The 22714-nt window shown below is 37.5% G+C and overlaps 1 protein-coding gene across 2 annotated transcripts in view; it reads left to right on the top strand.

The window, feature by feature from the left end:
• The window catches only part of STAG1 (STAG1 cohesin complex component), a 190416-nt gene that overhangs the window by 46724 nt on the left and 120978 nt on the right, over positions 1–22714 (top strand). For both annotated transcript variants that reach the window (XM_081328647.1, XM_081328651.1), the window contains exon 3: positions 20196–20298. In XM_081328647.1, the coding sequence (XP_081184773.1) occupies positions 20196–20298 (103 nt within the window). The remainder of the gene's footprint in view (positions 1–20195; positions 20299–22714) is intronic.

The following is a 22714-nucleotide window of genomic DNA, read 5'->3' as shown; positions in this document are numbered from 1 at the left end:
AGAAGGTAACAAAATACAAAGACCTGCAAATAGAAATAGATCAATTTTCAGTATTAATAGGCTCCTTGGATGCAATCCCAAAAACACTGGAGCACCACTTGAACACCATTGGCATTAACAAATTCATCAGTCAATTGAAAATGGCAGCTTTACTCGAAACAGCTCTCATTCTGCAATGATACTTGTAACACCATCAAACATCCACATCTGCTTATCCCAGGTCCAGATTTTCTAGATTTATAGAAAATATCTATAAAAACTCTCAGAAATATTATGCTTCCAGTTAAATGATCTACTAAAGCTGAATTCAATGGCTTTTTTCTGCCTTTATATAATTGAGAATGTATTGCATGAAAGATTTTTTTAGAACAAAACTGTAGTTAAGTGACTAATGGAATTGTGAGTTATTTTAACTCTTTTAATTTTTCTAAAACCGGTATCCTAGTTTATTCCTTTCTTGCTTGTCTACTTTCCCATTTCATCTAAGCACTTGGAGAAAACTAATATTACAATTACTTTTGCTTTCTACATTATTGAATAGACTTTGTTTCCTGATTTAACATTACAATTTTAGAACTTTACATAATGTTGGTCTGAAAGTAATTTGCTTTCAGTTTCAGCAGCATGAACCATAGCAGTATACTTAATGCATATTCTCTATGTGGATACTGCAAGGATCCCTGGAAATAGGAATCTGAAATGCTCAAAGATAAGAGAGAGAATCTACAATCACTTCCATTGTTGACAGATAAATGTGTAGGTAAGAATAGATGTCACTAGCACATCACACAATCAGTGCAATATTAAGAGAAAATACACATGTAAAATTGATAGCATCCTATAGTAAAAATAAGTATTTTGTAATTGAGGAATAAATAAAAACTTAATAAGCAAAAAACAAACAAATAAAAACTATCCTCCCCAAATGGAGTACCAGAAAAATTGCTAAGATGGAAAATAGGAGGTAGGGGTTGAATCCTAAATGTAGAATGTTGATGAAACTAATAGCAGCAGAAGTAACAAAAAAGAGAAGCAGTATTAGCATTTTTGCCTCATAATCCATATAGCAGTTCTCTAATCATACAGTCATTGCACATATATAATCTCTAGTGGATTCAGACTACAGAACCAGCCATCTGTTCGAGGATTGAAAGAACTGCAGGGCAAACTTACTTATGAAGCATCTCTATATCAGTTGATAAGTAAATATTTTATTAGTTAAAAGTATATTTCTATATAAAACTATACAACAATATAAAGGAACAGATTAACCCCAACAGGGACAATTTAAAGAAATACAGCCAGACATAATTAGACCAAATAGTATCTGCTTACACCATAAAGATCATTATGTGGCATTTACAGTTTCCATCATGCATGAAATACAAGGTTCACACATGAAGATCTAATTAAATTGATTTATTGTTAAAAGCCTATGCTCAAAAATCTTCTCAACTAAGTGTCAGCACTTGCTTGGAGTTAGGTAAGGGTCAATGGAATTCGGGGAGGGGGGAGAGATGAACTCAGTCCATGTGTAGCCACGTAGGGATTATATGCTGATCCCTCTTTTAACTCTGTCCCTGGGTTCTGCCATTCCTTCTACGTCTTGATCCCTTTCAACGACATTTCCCAAAACGTGTCTAGGAGTTTTACAAAGTAAAACAAACAATCAAGTAAAACAGTCAAAGTAAAAGTCAAATAGGACACTGGACGCCACATCTTCCTATTCTCCACTATATATTTCAAGTAGATACTGTTCCAGGAAGGGAATTAGATGAACTGAGCCATATAATATTTTCAGCTGCTCAGAGTTGCCGTGTGATAAGTTGGGCAGCTGATAAATTTTACAAATAAATAAAAAGGTGACAAGAGAAGAAATAAATCTCCAGGGCCTAGGTTTTTTGTTGGGAGGTTGTTTGTTTTTGTCTTTTTGACTCAGTGTGGATTCTTGGTGACTACCTGGGCAAGTCCCCCCATTTTTGTTCACAGCATTTTCAGAAATTGTTTGCCATTGCCCTCTTTCCTGAGCTGAGAAAGAGTGATCATCTCAGAATCATCCAGCTAATCTCATGTCTAAGGGAGGACTAGAACTCACAAGTTTAAATATACAATACATTAGTTGGATAATGGTTAGTTAAAGGGTAAAGGTAAAGGTTCCCCTGCACATGCGTGCTAGTCGTTTCCAACTCTAGGGGCCGCTGCTCATCCATTTCAAAGCCAAAGAGCCAGCGCTTATCCAAGGACGTCTCCGTGGTCATGTGGCCGGCATGACTAGATGCCAGAGGTGCATGGAACGCTGTTACCTTCCCACAGTAGTGGTCCCTATTTTTCTACTTGCATTTTTACGTGCTTTCGAACTGCTAGGTTGGCAGAAGCTGGGACGAGTAACAGGCGCTCACTCTGTTACGCAGCACTCGGGATTTGACCTGCCAAACTGCCGACCTTCTGATCGACAAGCTCAGCGTCCTAACCCACTGAGCCACTGCGCCCCTCAATGGTTAGTTACATTATACTAATTTTGAATTCTGACAGGTTGACATTTTCATAATTAGATTCATATTCAATTAGTTGAATTTTAATGAAATTCAGTGCTAGAAGATACATATTTTCCCATCTTGTATTTTTCATTTTCTGATGTACAGATTTCCATAAAATTTAATTTAAAAAACTGTAATGAGATTAGTAAAGTAATGGCTAAGGGGAAAAAAGCAAGTGCTAAGAACTAGTTGGGCGAAAAAAGCTGATGAATCTAATCTGTATTGGTATTCTGTTTAATGTGATTGTCAGTTACCTTGCTGTTAGAACATATAATGCATATTCCAATCCAGCCTTGGCATTATTTTCTTTGAAGATCTCTTCTGTGTCTTTTGTTCTAGGCAAGCATAATTTTATTGCACTGTATATACAGTATATTTCAAATTTCTGGTAGTCTAAATTTCAGTTGTGGGCCATGGCTCAGTGAAGTTCATACTACAAGGAAAATCAAACTGCTGTTTTCTATCAACATTATAAAATAAGTAAAGGTGAAAAAGGAGTTGATTTGCTGCTAAAATTGGAAGATCTCTATTTGTCAAGAGTCGATGGCAGGAACTTATTACTGAAAGAACATTATATTTTTCATTTTTACTTTTGCAAAGCCAAACTATCTATGATCACAAACATGCCTTTTTTCTCTCATTTTTTCCTCCTATGATATAAGACTACTCATTAAATTTCACCCCATTCATTTTAGCCCATTGTTAAATCATATTTATAATCTTTCTAATCTTTTAAGTCTCTGAACATTAGCCACTGGGGTTTATATTTCTATTATCTGAAAAATTGATAATCATCTCCTCAACCCCTTCATGCAGGTAATTCATTAAAATGTTGAACAATACATTGCTCAGGACAGAGTCCTGTGGTATTCCACTCAGTTTTTTTCCTCCAAGCTGATATGAAGCCATTTATACATTTTGAGGTGATAATTCAGCTAATGTTAAGTCTATTTGGCAGTTATATCATCCAGATAGTATTTTATCATTTTATGAGTGAGGATATTATGAAACTTTATCAGATGGTTTGCTTGAAGGCAAGATACAGTATGTTCACAGCATTACCCCAGTCTATTAAGCTTTTCACTCTTGTAACAAAAGGAGATAAGATTAGTCTCAAATGATGTATGCTGGTTCTTGTCAGTTACTACATTGTTATCCAAGTGCTAAATCATCTTGAGGATGATTATTTGCCCTATATAGATGTCAAGGTAACAAATCTGTAGTTTCTTGAATCCTCGCAGTTTTCAGGAATCTTACCACTTCTCCAGAAATTCTGAAAGATTACGGTTCTGCATTAATTTTCATTATTTCCTTCAGTGTGCTGGATGTCATTCATCTGACCCCAAGACTTGAACTCAACTGAAATTAAACTCTGTTCTTTCACCCTCTCATTGTTTATCCTGAGCTACAGCTCCCTCCTTCCTCTAGTGGCACAATGATGGCTAGCTAGGGTTTTGTTTTCTTTCTGAGAAGAGACAGACATAAAATACAAGTTAAGATGTTCATCCTTCTCCCCATTATAATTCACATTTTCTTCCTCACAAAAGAAAGTCTTTTTGCCTTTTCTTTTGTTACTAATACACCCGCAAAAAACCTTTTTGTTCTGTTGAGCATTATTACCAGATTCAGTTTGTTCTGAATTTTAGCACACCCTACAGTTTTCTGTTTCTGATTACCACCACCCATTTTTTTGTTTGTGTAAATGGCTGTCTGTCTCTTTTCTTTTTTCAACAGTTTACATTTATATGTCTTCCATTTTTTGTTCTATTAGGAATTGTTTGCAATCGAACCTTTAGTTGTTTTTTCCAGGATTTTCCATCTTTCCTATATAATTACCGCTTTCAGATTTCAAGGCATTAGCTCTGACCTACCTTTCATTAAAATATGCTCTTATGAAATTTAGTATACAAGCCAGATACTTCTCTATTTCTTTTCTCCTTTTACTTTTTATTTTTCATAAGTAATATTCTGAATATCTCAAACTCAAGGATGTCACTTTCAGTTGCTTCTTTAACCCTAGATTAAAGGATAGGATAGCAAAACTCATTGTTCTTCTGTATTCTGACAATGAAATTTTCTCAAAGCTAGGGTAAGAATTTTTTGGATCTGTGATTCTTGGCAGAGAAAAATTTCCTTCAGATGACCCGGTCATCTCCTACTGTCAGTATTGTGCCAGTGTTCGGTTATAATTTGAGATGATATATTGTGTTCTTTGTGAGAGAATTTTAAGATGCTACATTCTATAACTAACAGTTGCTCTGGAGGCTTAATAAGAAAATATTTCCTGTTACCATAAGAAAAAAATGTCATTATTGCTTCAAAAAGCCCATAATCCTGTGAACATTGATGAAATTGCTATTATTTTGAATTATTTGATTATTTCAGTAGTTGTTTATATCAGTTTTAGTCTACAGAAAGAAAATATAAATAAATATAAATAAAATAATGTACATTGCTGGTCAGAATGTTCTTATTCTTTCAATGTAGACTATATGTGCAGAATATGAAGTATGTAAGCATACAGTGCTCGAGTCAAGTACTCTATGCCTTTCTTGCAGTTCCTTCATATTTTCATTACAAATCTCTATTCTAGGATTTGTGTGTGTGTGCATGCGCTTGCATGTGCTAGTACTGAATTTCCTCAAATGGCTCACAATAATTGCAAAATATAGGATTCCCTCCCCCCTTAGACTTGTAGTCTAAAAAGAGAAAATATATAAGGGACAAGGAAAGGACAGAAGGTCATTTCTTCAAGACTAGGAAGAAGTGATGAGAAGTATGCTAGCATTTATATACATTTTAAGCAGGGCTCTTCTCTTCCTGGAACTGTTAGTTGAATAGCCATTTATGCTTCTTCCTTTGATCACTGGATGAGATCAGAATTGCTGTGGATGAGGCCAAAATGAGCTTTGCAATTCCAGGGCAACAGTCAGTAAGGACTGAATGCTCCATGTGACAAAATGACCAAGAAGCTTTGTAAGATGAATGTCAAGAAAGGAATATTGCTGTTACTTTTCTTCCTAAGACAAAGATAAAAAAATATTTTATTATAGAGGTGTGCAATAAATATATGGCTAATCTGCTGTATCATTATATCAGGGGATGGAAAGGGTAGACAAGAATTCAGCTGAACAAAGCTATGGTGCAGAGTGAATGAGGCATGTTAGATAAATAGGCAACACTAAAATTTGGAATGTTTTTTCTCTGACTTGGCAGCTAATTTGCTAATTTTATTTTTAAAACATCAAATTTTATGACTAATTTTGATTCTTTGTTTTGGTGAAGCAAACTATTGCATGTATTTCATATGCATATTTTTTACTTTTTAATCTTAATTGATCAATTAATATTTGACTAGGAAGAGAAATAAAATTAGTGATAATATTTCTGCACCATCAAATACTAGACAACCAAGTGATTTTACTGAATAACCTAAGAGTATGTGTAAATAAACTAAGCTATAGCAGCAGTACCTGGCTGACCTTGAATAATCGCAGATGCTAAGGTCAAGGTTAATGCTGGCTAGTATATGGATGTGAGGCAACCTCGAATTCCAAAACTTTTGGCTAGATTAAAAATAATTGTAAATGCTTTGACTTTTTTTAATGGGAAATTTTACTAAAATGGAGCCTCAAATAGCTAAATAAGTATAAATATCTCAAGAGAAGAAAGTGGCAAACTGCATATAAAACATTGCCAAGAAAACTGCATAAAATAGCCACCAGCAGCTTACTTCAGTTTGTTGGTATATTTATTTTTATATACTATCAAATCTTTTTTGTAAATAATATTCTGAGTTAGTATTAATCTGAATTTTGTATATATTCTAAAGAAGACAATTCTGAACTTAATTCTGGTGCCTCCTCTCAGATGGATATCTCAGAACATTTAGGACATATCTCTAATCCAAACACAATCAGCATTTCTTGTTTTCTAAATTCTATTGAATTTGTAAATGCTGTTGCTTTTTTTATTTTTACATATCATACCTCAAATCCCTCTCAGGCTCTTCATTTTTTTCATAAAGCATCTTTAGACTTCCCATATAATTTAAAATGCACTATTTAATAAATGCTATTTCAAAAATTACTCATATGTACCTTCTCTCTACTTTTCAGAGACAGTATTTCTGTTGAAGTAGCATGTTAATGCACTGATTTGCTCCCCATGTTGTGCATCATTTACCCATCTTCTTCAATTTATCATGTTTAACCAGATACAAACAATTGATCCCTTTTCCATCTTTCTTTCATTATTCTAGATCAGGGGTAGGCAACCTTAGCTCTTTTATGACTCATGGACTTCAACTCCCAGAGCCAAGGTTGCCTACCCCTGTTCTAAGGTAAAGGTTCCCCCACACATGCGTGCTAGTTGTTTCCAAATCTAGGGGCCAATGTTCATCTCCGTTTCAAAGCCGAAGAACCAGCGTTTGTCCGAGGACATCTCCGTGGTCATGTGGCCAGCATGACTAGACGCCAAAGGCACATGGAACACTGTTACCTTCCCACCGTAGTGGTCCCTATTTTTCTACTTGCATTTTTACGTGCTTTCGAACTGCTAGGTTGGCAGAAGCTGGGACAAGTAACAGGCGCTCACTCTGTTATGCAGCACTTGGGATTCGACCCGCCAAACTGCCGACCTTCTGATCGACAAGCTCAGCGTCCTAACCCACTGAGCCACTGCGTCCCAGAGCTACTTGTAATCTGTTTTGGAGTTACGATGCCCTCATTACACACACACACCCAGAGAGACAGAGACAGAGAATCACATGATCATTAATGACACATCTTTATTTAACTTACATGCTGCCCATCTTGTCTAGAGGCAACTCTAGATGGTTTACAATCAATAAAAGCAACAATATGAAACTTTAAAACAATAAATAGTAACACTAAAATTGATTTTAAATTAACAAAGATGGGATGAAGGGAGCAAGATTTACTCGGGGAGGAGGTGGGTTCTAAATTTTATATCCTCCAGCATGCTTCAACCCTGGATTTCCAGATTGAAATTTGAGTAGGAGTTCTGTATGTAAGGCCTTGAATATACATAGAACTCTATAAGGCACTCTGTTCGTTGGTGATAGTAGAATTACATATTTGGGGAATTGCATGCTACCTGGAATCAATGAATTGGAGTGGTCTATAGGTCCTATAAATAAATAAATTTAAAGAAGAGTTGATATACACAAAATATGTAGGAATCGCTACAAGGCTGGTTCTAAAAGGGAGAAGTAGTATTTTGGTCAACAGACACAGTTAAATACAATTTCATATTTCATTTAAGCAATTGAACAATGATTAAGTGTCCTTTTGACCACTTCAAAAGTTTTCATACTGTTACATGATTGCTATTGTATGTAATTACTATGCTAATTTACAGTCATTCACAGATTTTAAATAAAAAATATCCCAAGTGTTTCAGGACAGTACATAGTGCACATGCCTCCTAGTTAATGGACTACTGTAATATAGGCAACTTTATGCTGGTTTGCAAGATAGTATTTAATGCATCTTTTCTTGCATAATATAATGTGAACATGTGTTGATAAAGCTGGGCTTTGGTTGCACATACGGCATACTGATGAAAATATACCAAAGTGATTAGAATTTTTTCCTTATTTTTTATGGAGTCTTCATATGCACAGGTACAATTAAAGCTAATCATCTAGTCAGTTCATTCAACATTTTACAAAAAAGTATTATGTAAACGAGGAACGGGAGCATTAGTCAATGTTTGTGAGCTGTTTGATGATAGTCATGGCATATGGAAACTTATGACTTGAAATGTTAATTGTATTTATTTATTCATTTTTATGCTGCTAATTCCATAAGGTTTAGGTGGCTAACAATCCCATCATAGGATGAAAGCATCCATAAAGGGGGGGGGGGGCAATGAAAAACAAATTATTCAACTAGGCACTGCCTGATTCCAAACTGATTCTGGTTAGTGTACAATAAAGTCAAACATAATAGAAAATACAATAATTATTAAAAATGAACTTGAATATATGGATATGAAAAGTTTACACACCGCTATTAAAATGAAAAGCTTTTGATATGTAAAACAATGAGACCAAAATAAATCACTTCAGAATTATTTCTACCTTTAATATAACACATAAGCTGCACAAGTCAATAACAATAAAATGTACAATAATGGGGTTGCATAAGTGTATATACCTTCTTATAAGTGAGGTTGTGACTGTTCAGAATTAATCACATTCAAACTGATGTTAAATAGTAGTCAGTATACACCTGCCATCAATTAAAGTGACTCTGATCAAGCCCATATAAAGTTCAGCTATTGAAAGAGTGGGCAAAGATTCCCATGGCAAGATGTGCCATGCTGCGAGGCTTTTACCCCAAAAGACTGAATGCTATCATACAATCAAAAGGTGCTTCAACAAAGTATTAATTTAATGGTGTGTATACTTATGCAACTATACCATTGTACATTTTTATTGCTATTTTCCCCCTAAAAGATTTCAGTTTATTTTCAAAGAATTGTACAACTTATATGATAAAGATGGGAGGAATTCTGAAGTGATTTATCTTGGTCTGGTTTCAACAGGGTTGCGTAGACTTTTTATATCCACTGTACATAAAAAAGATAAATCAGGACGGAAAACAGATATCTGTGCTTGTGAATCCAATTTTCAGTCTGAGCCTTCCCTCCTCCTGTGCTAGACAGAACAGATGGGTTTGACAGCTTTTCTAAAGCCCAGAAAACATGGGGTTGACCGAATCTCTATGGGAAGGGAGTTCCCCCTTCCAAATCCCCATCACATGGCAATCGTATAATCTTGTAGACATGGACCTGGAAGGCAAGTCCCTGTTTGATCTGCTAAAAGAGGCTGATGAATACAGGAGATTGCAATAAATGATGCAAATGGTGAAAAATGAAAATTAACAAATACATTGACATGAAAATATAAATGTTCCATGTTTGTGAAATTAAGAGAAAGGAAAAGGAGCTAAATAGATTGGAATAAATGCTGAATGCAGGCAGGAAAACAAACATGTAGGTAGAAGTAGTAGAAATTCATAGGTTAGTGACAATTGCATGTTATGCTTCAGTGAAGCATGATAGTGAAAGAATCATTAATGAGTTATGGGGAAAATTATGCAACATTCTGAACATATGTGACATGTAGAAAAAAGTTATTCTGTCAGTCAATAGGAACTGATGGATGAAAATGAGATGAGAGACTGAAGAAAAGATCAAAATTTTATTGAATGTACATTTAAAAACAAAAGTGGACATGTTACAACTTCCCTGGCTACAACACTGCTATTAGTATTACCTTATGTAATAAAAAGAAAAAAGAAAAATACATCCTATGACAGGACAGAATATGACAAAATGTACATGTAACATCTGTAAGTTTTTTGGTAAGCCATCTTTCAGTCATCTGCGTTGTAAATAAATGTCTTTCAATTCTGTCCTGATATAGGTGCTAGTAAAAAGTCTCTGCGTTATCAGCTAATCAATAATCATCTCAGCGTTCATTCTTAACTCTAACCATTTATACAAATTTTTCCAAATTTCATAATACTCTTTTTCAGTTTTATTTTTAATTTCTAATGTTAACCTGTCCATTTCGGCGCAGGATAGAATTTTATTTATTATTTCTTCTTCAGTTGGGGTTTCCTTTCTTTTCCATTTTTGGGCGTAGGCCAATCTTGCTGCCGTTAAAATATGCAATAGTAGGTAAAAAGATGCTTTGCTGAGTTTATCATTAATAATCCCTAATAGGAAGGTTTCTGGTTTTAAATCAATTTTTTGTAATAATATTTCTTCTAGCCAATTCTTTATCAGGTGCCAAAAATTTTGCGCTTTTAAACATTCCCACCACATGTGATAGTAGGTCCCTGGAAGCTTTCTGCATTTCCAGCGTATCGGCAAGGTTTTTTTTATCTATTTTTGCTAGCCTTGTGGGGGGAATGTGCCATCTATAAAACATCTTGTATAAATTTTCTTTATAGGAGGTGGCTAGCGTTAACCTCCTGTTTCTATCCCATAGTGATAGCCAATTGTCTAGGTCTATACTGTAACCAAAATTTTTGTTCCAGATTAGCATTGCATCTTTTACCTGTTCTTCTAACATATGTTGTTCTAATAAATATTGATATATCTTTTTTATCATTTGGTCTTCTGTTCCTAAAAGGATTTCATCTAATTGTGTATGCTCTAATTTTATCCCTGGTTCTTTTTTGTCTTTTCTATATTGTGACTGTATTTGTAAGTATGCCCACCATTCCAGCTCTATACCGTCTTCTAATAGTCTTTTCCTTGTTTTCAAATCTCCATTCTCGTCTAAGATATCTTTATATGTGATTACTCTTCCTAAGTTTATGAATTTGGGGTGCATGAATATCTCTAATATCAATAGCCAATTGGGGATTTCTATATAGTTGAATTTTTTAATTTTAATCCACACATCTAATAGTGCCTGTCTGATATAATGATTCTGGAAGTACTGATGAGCCTTGTATTTCCTGTCCCACATTATGGCATGCCACCCTATCTGCATGTCATGGCCTTCTAATGCTAGTAGTCTTCTATTCCTTAGGTGTATCCAATCCTTTATCCATACCAATATTGCCGCCTGATAATATTTTTCCCAATTCGGGAGGCCGAGCCCTCCCAGGGTGAGTGAGAATGTTGATGGTGCGATGAGTATCTGCTTAGAAAAATATCTGTTTCTTCCTGTTTACATATTGTAAATGTAAATCTGTGTGTGTACATGGCAATGTAATATAAAAACAATTCAATTGATTGTTTATGATAGGTTGAAAAGGATTAGTAAAAAAATACACGTAAAATAGATTCGGAATGTAGGACAGGTAATGTCAAGAGTGAATCTCATAAAAAATGGACATGGGAGAAGTACAAAATAAAACAAGTGAAAAAATAATAGCAAGAAGAAAAGGTATATGTTACATTTAAATTAATAGAAAATAGATTAAATTTTTAGCCAGATGAATAAAGAGATAGACATGAGGAAAAAGGATGTGGCAATCTCTTGGAACAGTGTGGGAAAACATTTATTTATTTATTTATTTATTTATTTTAATTCCATTTATATCCCGCCCTTCTCCGAAGACTCAGGGCGGCTTACAAGCTTAGCAGTAAACATGTAAAGAATTAGGTTACAGAATACCACGGAAGTTTGTGAAGTTGTGCTAATATGAAGCATTAAAAAGATAGCTGGTGGAAAGATGAATTGAAAGAGGTTGTGATGGACGGAGAAAAAACATAAAGTGATTGCTTCAAATGTGGGGATGAAATAATGATATAGACTAGAGGGAGAAGAGTAGAGTAAGAAATGGCTGCAATTAAAAGAGCTAAAGGAAATACAGAATTAATTTGATAAAAATGGGAAATGGATGAAAAGATCTAAAAGTGATTTAGCAGAGTAAAGTGAGTACTGGAAGAAGTACTTTAGACACTTTCATCAGAATTATAATAATAGTAAAGAATGCAATTTGAAATAAACGTTATAAGTTAATTTTCAGGTAAAATTGATTGAAAGAAACTCATAAGTGCAAAGACAGTGTTGAAAAAAAGCTGCCTGAGTATCTAGTGTCAGTGTACAGTTGTAAAAATAGTAGTTATTTTATTATATGGAATAGTGATAATGAATTATTTAATGTATTGCATTTGTTCATGACTGGAAAGCTATTACTGTTACTGTTCTGTTGTATAAACGAAATACTAACGAGAATTGCTGCTAAATGTGTTTGGGATTGTTTGTTAAATATGTTTTGGAGGCTGATAGCATTCTAACTGAAAGATACAATAGGTGATGGGTAAATTTGGAAAATGTATTGTGGCTTTAATCTGGACAAGAAATCTACAGGCCAAAATTCTGTTTTTCAGCAGATCATTAAGAAATTTACAAATGTGTGTGTGAAAATGTGAATAGGTTCGAATTATGAAATATCTTACATAAATATGGAGTTGAAGTTGTTTCATGTGGGAAAATAAATTTACAAATTGCCTTGTTATAAATTATTGCAAATTATATCATATAAATAATTATAGAAATCTGGTGAGCAATTCATGGTCTGTTGTGATTGAGTATTTGTTTAAAGAATAAAAAATAGCTGTATATAACTAGTTTGCTTCTGCCCAAATTGTTATATAAAAGTGAGAGTTAAATATATAAGAAGTAATGTATAATTAAGTTTAACACACTGAGAATTTGTAATTTAAGAAATGGATCTGGTATAACAAAGATAAAGTCAAGAAAAAAACATAATGAATTAATATAGATTTGAAAGAACTGAGTGATTAGTACAGATAGGTTTTGGTTAATGACTGTTCATTCAGCAAGCATTTGGAATTATGGTGGTGCTGAACTAGTGATATTTATAATCAGTTCTGGCTATCTTAGCATCTCCATGGTCACATGATCATGGTGCTTGGCAATCAACTTGCACTTATGTAAGTTGTATCCCATGGTCAGGCAATCACAATTTGCAATCTTCCTGGCTAGTTTCCCCTAAACAAAATCAATAGGAAAGCTGGCAGGGAAGTTCACAAGTTGTTCCTGCTTCAGCCATTTTTTCTCCCAAGAACATTGTCTTTGGAGTACAAGATGTCACAGCACCCACAATTTCCTAGCAGTTCTTGTAGAGTGCTGTAGCAGCTTCTGGTGTACTCTCCTGAACCCGGCAGCAGCCAGACCCTGGCTATGTTTGTGCGGGGCCATGGCAGCTAAACAGCAGTGAACCTCTCCCTGGCCATGCTCATGTTGTGCAGCAGAAGCTACTTATCCACTCACTGGAATGCTTGCAAATGCCCAGGACTTGTGACTTCCTACAGGCTTCCCCATTGACTTTTGCTTATTGAATGACATCCTCATGTAACAATCTGTGAGCCTCACTTAACAATAGCAAAAAGGACTACTGGGAATGCTGTCACTAAACAATGCAGTCACATCGTGTTTTATGACCGTATTGCTTAGTGATAGAAATTCCACTCCCAATTACTATTGTTAAGTGAAAAATACCTATACAAAAGAAGTACAGTGAGGTGGTATAGAGCAGGGCTTTGTTCTGTACCAGCCTGCTACCGGCCTTGCAGAAAGGCAACCCCTGTACAAACGGCAGAGGCTGGAATACGTCTGCCAAATTTATTACACAAACAAACAAAACATGAAACAAGATACCGGAGCTTTGATCCTCTATCGGAGCGGTTGCTTTCAGCAAACCAGCCCTCCCCCAAACACTCCCTTTATAAGAGTTCAGGGCGTGGCCTCTCTTTGCCTCCTTCCGAGAAGTCCCACAGCCTTTCTCTGCTTGCTCCTACTTGACTGCCTCCTGCGTCGGGCGTCCTTGAACAGGGCCAGCTGTGGGTCATCTTCATCCACACTGTCAGGCTCACACAGCTGGGTCTCCACCAAGTAAGAGGGGCCTGGCTGGGGGCTCTGCGGATCCTCCAAGCCATCATCAGCAAGTTCTTCTTCAACACCCCCCTCCTCCCCCTCATCTGAGTCATCCGACCCAACTGCCGAACCCACAGGCTGACCCTGAATCACAACAGGCTTTTCAACCGGTGGTATGCGTACCACCAGTGGTACTTTAGCACCTGGGTGGTGGTACGTGAGCCCTAGCCAAGTGTAACAGGGGAGGGAACCAGGTAAAGCGTCACCGCACAGACCTGGAGGAGATCAGCTGGAGCTGCAGAGCTTCGTGGAATCCCCAGGATCGTTGCACATGGTGACATGGTAATTGGAGCTTCTGGCACACCTGGAAGAGAAAAGGAGAGGGAGGGTGGAGAGAAGAGAAGGTATAAAATGGGCAGAGCGAGAAGAGAAGAGGCTTTTCTTACCAAAGCAATGAGAAGACGCTGTTGTGACTCAGGGCCAGCCTGTGGGTCCGGCAGCCGTCTCAGATGTCTCGGATGACTCAGATGAGGGGGAGGAGGAGTGTGTGGAAGACGAACCGGCTGATGATGGTTTGGAGGCTTCGCAGAGCCCCCAGCCGGGGCCCTCTTCTCAGCTGCGTGAGCCCGATAGTGCGGAGGATGATGACCCACAGCTGGCCCTGTTCAAGGACGCCCGACGCAGGAGGCAGTCGAGCAGGACCAAACAGAGAAAGGCTGTGGGACTCCTCGGGAGGAGGCACAGGGAGGCCACGCCCTGATCTCTAAATAAAAGGAGTGTTTGGGGAAGGGCTGGTTGCTGAAAGCAACCCTTCCGTTTGAGGATTCAAGTTCCAGTGTTTTTGTTTCTTGTTCTGTTATTTGAGTAATAAATCTTGGCAGACGCTTTCCAGCCTTAGACGCTCTCCAGTCTCTACTGTTTGAACAGGGGTTTGCCTTATTGCAAGGCCGGTAGCAGGCTGGTTCAGAACAGACGCAGAGCGAGCGGCCTGTTTTTGGAGGAAAGGTGAGTGAGCGAGTGGTGTGTTTTTAGGGAAAGGGCGAGCAAGCGAGTGGCGTGTTTAGCAAGCACGTGTTTTCGGGTGAAGGGTTAGCGAGCAGCCTGTTTGGAGAGTGGCTTGTTTTCAGGCGAAGGGTGAGTTAGTGAGCGGCCAGTTTCACGAGGGGCGTGTTTTCAGGCGAAGGGTGAGTTAGCGAGCGGCCTGTTTGGCAAGCAGCGTGTTTTAGGGTGAAGGGTGAGTTAGTGAGCAGCCTGTTAGGTGAGTGGCGTGTTTTCCGGCAAAGCACAAGCGAGTGAGCTAGACAGGAGCCTAGGACCAGTGCGTGCAGCTACAGCTGAGCCACCCAAAAGCACCGATTAGCTGGAGCCCGGCGCTGATCTTGGTGCTTCCGCTGAGCCCTGACAGCCCTGCAGAAATGTTTATCAGCTGTCAGGGCTCAGCAAAAGCACCAGGATCAGTGCAGGCAGGACGGAGGGAGATGGGAATGAGAAGGAGGGAGGCAGGGTGGGAGGGAAAAAGGAAGGAAGGAACCTCCCCCACAGTAATCACAGTGTTGATGCGGCCCTCAATGAAATTGAGTTTGACATCCCTGATATAAAAGGTTAAGTGAATCTGGTTTCCCCATTGACTTTGTTTGTCAAAAGGTTGCAAAAGGGGATCACATGACCTTGAGACACTGCAGCCATCATAAATATGAATCAGTTGCCAAGCATCCGAATGTAAACCACATGACCCTGGGAATGCTGAAACAGTCATAACTGAAAAATGGTCATGTCACTTTTTTTAGTGCCGTTGTAAATTCAGACAGTCACTAAGCAAACTGTTGTAAGTCGAGGACTACATGTACTTTATCACTTTTTTTTTGGTCATCAAGTTTTTGACACCTTGCTAGGCGACTAGTGGTACTCAGATATTGCCATATCCTAAAAGTGGTACAATGGGTGAAAAGGTTGAAAAGCCCTGGTATAGATACAATGAGTGAATACCAAATTTCTTTGTTGTTGTTGTTGTTGTTGTTAATAACATTTTATTTTATTTCCAAAGTTAAAATACAAAATTAGAAAAAGAAAAAACTCTTTAACAATTGTTTTCTGGCAGCATATAAGTCTATCTCACAATTTCTTTCAGCCTTCCTAAGAAGATCCAGTCCATCAACCATCAGCTCCATCATCTCCACTGTATTTATGCCCCTTTCAGTCTCCTATAGGAACTCTCCTATTCTCTTTCAAATCTATTAATGACAAATTAAATTCCAGTCCAACCAGCATTACAAGTCTGATTTAACTACTGTCACGTGTATCTGAGTGTCATCTTTAGGTTGATGTAAAGCTATTGTTAATTCATCAGATCTTTTGTTTAGATTTTCATCTAGAGTTTGTAAATTGAAAAACATGTTTTTTGTATTGTGGGGCATTGTAAAAGAATGTAGAGTGTATAGTGTTCAAAGTCTTTCATTTATTACTGCTGTAATTTTAATATAGTTCCAATTCTTCTTATGACCGAACCTCCACAACAAAACATAAGCAATTTTGTCTCAAGGACAAAGAGAGTAAATGTTCCATAACAGAGTAAGCACAGAAGAAACAAATAATTCCCACAGTGGAGAGTAAATAAAAAAGGGGGAAGTTCCTGTTTCTTTTAAAAGGAAATTAAAAAAGACCAGCAATGTATTCCAAAATAGAGTAAAACAACAAAATTATTTTAAGAACAAATGAAATACCAAATCCTTAAATAGAAAGCCATAGAAATGTAAATGTAAATGAAATTTAATTGCTTTCACTACCAAAGGGAAAGTGCTCATGCTGTCGATTTCCATGCAGCAAAAGAGACTTATTTAAATCCAAAATAAAATAATATGACATATTCAATGGGTTATGAGATAAATCAGCATTCAGCCAGATGTCTAATAGTTAAAAATGTAGTCAAGACAAAAGTAAACTTCAAAACATGATATTAAAACCAGGGTGTGCCTAAAGAAACAACGACTGAAAAAGATGAAAAACAAACTCTGGCTGGGCTTGCCAAGAATTGCGAGCCACTGATTTCCAGGGAAGTACATAGATATTTGACGGTTCTTCTGGGTTATTCCAAGTTACTCCGGTTCAAGACCTGGAGAGCAGGCTGCCAAAGAACCAGCTTTGTTTGTCAAGAGGAAAAAAAATCACCTCATCTTTCAATGTGCCATTTTATGGATACGCTAAATTTCACTGTAAATATATGAAGAATACTGAATAGATTCAGAAGTAGGGAAATGCCAAGAAAGTTAGATGGAGCTGATATACTATAAAAGTGAGAGGAGAGAAATTCAAAAATCAGAAGTAATGCAGTATGTATGTATCATTATATGAGCATGGTGAAAGCAAGTACAGGTTTACAAAGACTGAAAAATATGGAGAGGTATAGATACTGATATAAACAAGATTTAATTATATTTTATTTTTTCTTATCTCATGCCTTATTTTTTTTTCTTAGCACTAGTTATTGTTTAGCTATGCTTACATTGAACAAAAATGGCATGAAGGATATTACATACGGATGTATGCAGAGCCATTTGAAGTTATGTTGAATCTTCCCAGAGCTACTTGTAATCTGTTTTGGAGTTACGATGCCCTCATTACACACACACACCCAGAGAGAGAAAGAGAGACAGAGAATCACATGATCATTAATGACACATCTTTATCTAACTTATATGCTGCCCATCTTGTCTAGAGGCAACTCTAGATGGCTTACAATCAATAAAAGCAACAATATGAAACTTTAAAACAATAAATAGTAACACTAAAATTGATTTTAAATTAACAAAGATGGGATGAAGGGAGCAAGATTTACTCGGGGAGGAGGTGGGTTCTAATTTTAAACCATTAACCACCGCCAAAATGGCACCCCCAATTGGGGCACTAGGCCAGTTGGCACAGATCTTCAGGACCTTTCATAAGGCTAAAAGCATGGCTGTGGATTTTACCTCAGAAGGCATGATGTTCCAGAGGGCGGAAATCTTAATTACTGTTTGCACCATCCCACAGGCACATAACCATTGTTTGCAATGCTTTTTGCCAGATTCTGATACTTACTTCAGTTTCTGGGGGGGGGGGGTAGGCTATTTGGGAGAATAAATTAACCACTTTTGCATTTTATTAATGATCACTGTAAAAAAGATTGTAACTTTGGATGTGGTTACATGATGCTTCAGGTGTTAAAATTGCAACAGTTTATTACTTTAATTCTGGGCACAATACTGGTCATAAGAACCAATACATTCACATTCTTTTACGTGTATGCTTTAGGGACACAACTTTTAAGCTTCACAATATAATCACAACATAATACAGGTAGTCCTCAAGTTACGAATGTAATGGAGCCTGCCCATTCCACTTGTAACTCAAAAACTCGTAGAGTGAATCTCATACCTCGAATGCGATAACTCCCTTGTTAAAATGCACGCGGCTCGTTAAGCGAACATGAGGTATCTCAGGGTGGGAAAGGCCTAGTGATGGAACAGGCCCCCAAGGCCTCCCTGACCCACTAAGATACCGCATGCTTCCCCCTCACTTCCTGCTGTTCTGGACTCACCTGGAAAAGATCCTCTCTGCCACGGGTTCTGCTGGCACTGCCTGGATCTGAGGTCAGGGGACATTTCTGTGCCCCTCCCACAGCCCAATCTGGGCTCTGGAGGCCTTTTCCAGGCCACTGCCGCCTGGATTTGAGGCCGGGAAATGCTTTCATGCCCCTCCCGCAGCCCAATCCAGGTTCCAGAGGCCTTTCCCAGGCCATTGCCACCTGGATTTGAGGCTGGGGATGCTTCCACACCCTGACACGGCCCGATCTAGGCTCCAGAGGCATTTTCCAGGTAGCCCCGTACCTGGAAAACATCTCCAGAGCCCAGATCAGGCCGCGGGGTGGGGCGCAGAAGCATTCCCCAGCCTTAGATCCGGGTGGCAGCAGCCTGGAAAACGTCTCCAGAGCCCGAGTGCTTGGAAGCGCCCCCCCCTCTGGCCTCAGATATGGGTCACAGTGGCCTGGAAAAGGCCTCCAGAGCCCAGATCAGGCCAGGGGGGCATGGAAGCATCCCCTGGCCTCAGATCCGGGTCACAGCGGCTTGGAAAGGGCCTGTGCCACCGTCAGCGCAATGCACCTTTTGGCATTCTGCCACGAGCACCTGAATTGGCACAGTGTGCCATGTGGCCTCCTGCCACAAGCGGCCGCCAGCAGACAGAAGTGGGACAGCAGCCACACAGGCTCCTGCTGGACAGGTCTGCTGGTGCCACTGCCACAAGGGGAGGCAGGTGTCAGGGAGTGGGAGGCCTGGCTGAAGGGGCCTTGAGGTAAGCAGGTGCGGGGCACATGGGGCAGCTCCACTCCCCCACCCCTGCCCTAGCTTATGCCTGCACCTCACCCCACTTTGTAGAACCAGAGGGTGGGACGGAGTGGGGAGGTCTTAACTAGTGGTTATTTTTGGAGTACGGCTTATATTAGGTGTACAAACTAGGTCTTATTTTGGGGATATCTCTTATTTTCGGGGAAAGATGGTACATATGTTATTTTTGAGAGGCTCATATATATGATAGGAAGGACACCCCAAACAGGAAGTCCAACATATACTGTATATGGCACGGGGCCAGAATATCTGTGGAATCTAAGGCCATCTACTTCATCCTATCAAATCTTATTGGGTAGGCACTGAGGTGGATGAGAGAATTTAACAAGGATGTTGAAAGCTTAACTTTGGTTTTTAATGTTTATGGTTTTAATAAATATATGTATTATGCTTTTTTAATTGATGTTGTTTAATTGTTGATGGGAGCCCCCAGAGTTTGATATAAGATGGCTGGATATATAAATGTTTTAAATAAATAAATAAATACCTCAAGGGTGATAGTCAAATCATTAATTAATTAAATCAATTAATAAATAATTCATATACAGATCTTTTATTTGCTTAGATTCAGGTGTTGATAATTTATAGCTCTCCAGATGTTGGATTTCAGTTCCCTTAAAGTCAAGGCATTATGGTCAGTGGTGATGGTACTGGATATTATAGTTCAGTAAGATAACTTACCAGAACTGCTGACTATGCCGTCTTCATATTAGTAATTTTATGAGTGGAGACAATTTCAGCGCTTATAGTGGATAGTCTCAATTTACTGAATTAGTTTCAATTTATAGTATCTACCATTTGTATTAACACTAAATATTACTGTTTTTATTATTTATTTATGCACTTATGCTTACTAATTTATTTTTAATTGGCATTTTCTTTCAGGGATTCTACAAATGAAACTACTGCACATACAGATGTTGGTAGTGAATTGGAAGAAACGCAACTGAAGGGGAAAAGAAAACGTGGCCGTCCTGGTAGACCTCCTGTATGCTATTTTTTTTCTCTGAATACCTATTAATATTGTACCATTTCATTTTTTAAATTTTCACATTAGCAATTGTTGATGCTGCTACCTGTTGGAAGACTTGCGCTGTATATTGTAGAAGTGGCATGCCGACATTATTTATTATTACAAGAGTTAACTAACTTGTAAGAAGAATTGACTTTTCATATTTCATTTTTAAAAATTATATCCTGGTTGTTGTGTTTGCCCAGCAGTGAGCAACCTCATAAGCTCCATGTATTATGAGGTAGGTAAGGGCTAAAATATCAATATATAGCTCGTTCATATGTCTTGGGAGTTGTAAAGGAAAACAGTATGGAGAAGGATCAATCTCTATTCCAGCCACTTGCTGCCTCTCCAGTAACTGATTTGTGAAAGAGTGAAATATATGGTAATGATGTCATACAATATGCAATTTAAAAAATGAGGAAAAGAGAACAGAAATAAGATCTGGACATTTTTTATCATTAAAAAAGACAAGAAACGATGGAATTGCTTAAAAGCCATCTTCTTTAACTCTTTATTAAATAAACAAACCCAAAACAAAATTAACAGCTCCCCAGTTCATATGTTAATAAGCAACACATCATTAGTACTCCAAATCAGGTTGTTTCTGTTTTGCCAGTGTTACATTGTAATTCTTCTGTTATGTGTTATAAAATAACAACAACTTCTTCTATCTGTAAAAATTTCACAATTCTTTTCCTCAATAGATTCCAAATAATGAAGATTATAGCCAACAAGGATATGTATATCCATGTTACTTAGTAGTCTAAATTCATAGTAACAGGCTTATGGATGTTAATCCAAATGTGCAAGTGGCAGGGAAAGGCAAGGCCAAATCATCTGAGTGAATGTTTCTACTCTTGAATTGCATTTCTGACAGCAAATAAATTATAACCAACTCTTACTAAGCATTTTAAGGTATTATTCATGTTAAGGTAATAAGTTACATTTTTTAAAGAGTCTTCTACTGTTTATCAAAATCGGACATTCAGGCAATAAATTTTACCAAATTTCTTCAGTATTTTATAAAAACAAACTACAGGTTTAGAACTCAATTTATTTTTCAAAAATCTGTATCAAATATGGAATATTAGAAACAACTATAGCATCATTAAGTAACTGAAGCGTTCATTAAAAGTTCTATCAAGAAATATGTTGGATAAATGAAAGTCTGTTTAATTCTTCATAAGTTATTAACGCTGTTCTATCAGAAATCAGTTAGTTCAAAGTAATGGAATGAGAGTTTTCCCCAAATAGATTCTTCCACTACTATATTTTAAAAAACTATTCCATGATATGAGCTATTCATAGTCTAAAGGTCAAATTATTTCTGTGACCTACTAATTTCCATATTTATTTTATAACATTAATGCAGGAATTGAAATTGATTCCTGAAGAAAAAATATATATGCTAGTGGGGCTGTGCATGCTTTTAAAATTATTTGTAAAAAGGTATTCAGATCTTAGACAAGCATAGCACCTGCTATTCATTAAAATATGCATAGCTTTCTTGCCAAGTTTCAGGTAAATACGCTTTTGCAAGTTCCATTACACTTGTTCCAAATAATTTCTGATATGTGCAAGCAGTCTTACTGGTTAGAATTCCAGTTAATCAATTTGAACTTTTCTGAAAGTTCTGATTCCTGCAACAAAAACAAAATCTATGACTTAGAACAGGGGTCCCCAACCTATGGGCTATGGCTCACTACCGGGCTGCAGCAATGGCTGGCCAGTGTGTACATGTGCACTTCCCCCCCACTCACACCAGTGCCTGCGCCCCTGTTTGCATATGTGCATGGGTGCAAATAGGGTTGTTAGAGCCAGACGGGTGTATACAACTCATTTGCACATGCGTGAACGGGGCCTCTAGTGCCGGGTAGGTGTGTGCGGCCAATTGTGCATGTGCAAACAGAGCCGCTAGTGCCACACCAGTGCACGTGGCACCATTTGCATGTGTGCGCATGCACCAATTTGTAAGCTGCTCTCCTTCCCTCCGGGCTGCGAGTCTGGAAAGGTTGAAGACCTCTGACTTAGAAGTTACAACTAAAGTAATGTGAAGGGAAAAAAAATGGAACAACTTGTTAAATATATGTATCAAGTTCAAAGTTACGTTTGTTTTAACACAACTGCTCAAGGAAATTCTAGACACCTCTCCAGGCCTTCTTTTATTTTAATTGAAATTGGGGATTCACCAGTTCAGAAAACTTAGTTATTTATAAAAACTTTATAAATAAAAGAGAACATAATCTAAAATACCAGTTTCTAAACATTTCAAAGTTATTATTCATAATAAAGTCTAATTCATCCCATTATATAGTATGATCATACATGCCACTAAGCTTGAGAAAAAAATTAAGAATATAAATTTCTGCTTTATCTCTAAAGCATAACA

This window comes from Vipera berus (genome assembly GCF_964194415.1).
Source record: "Vipera berus genome assembly, chromosome: 5".
Taxonomy (NCBI): Eukaryota; Metazoa; Chordata; class Lepidosauria; order Squamata; family Viperidae; genus Vipera; species Vipera berus.
Note: the sequence above shows the minus strand (reverse complement) of the source record. Positions and strands in the feature narration are given on the sequence as shown.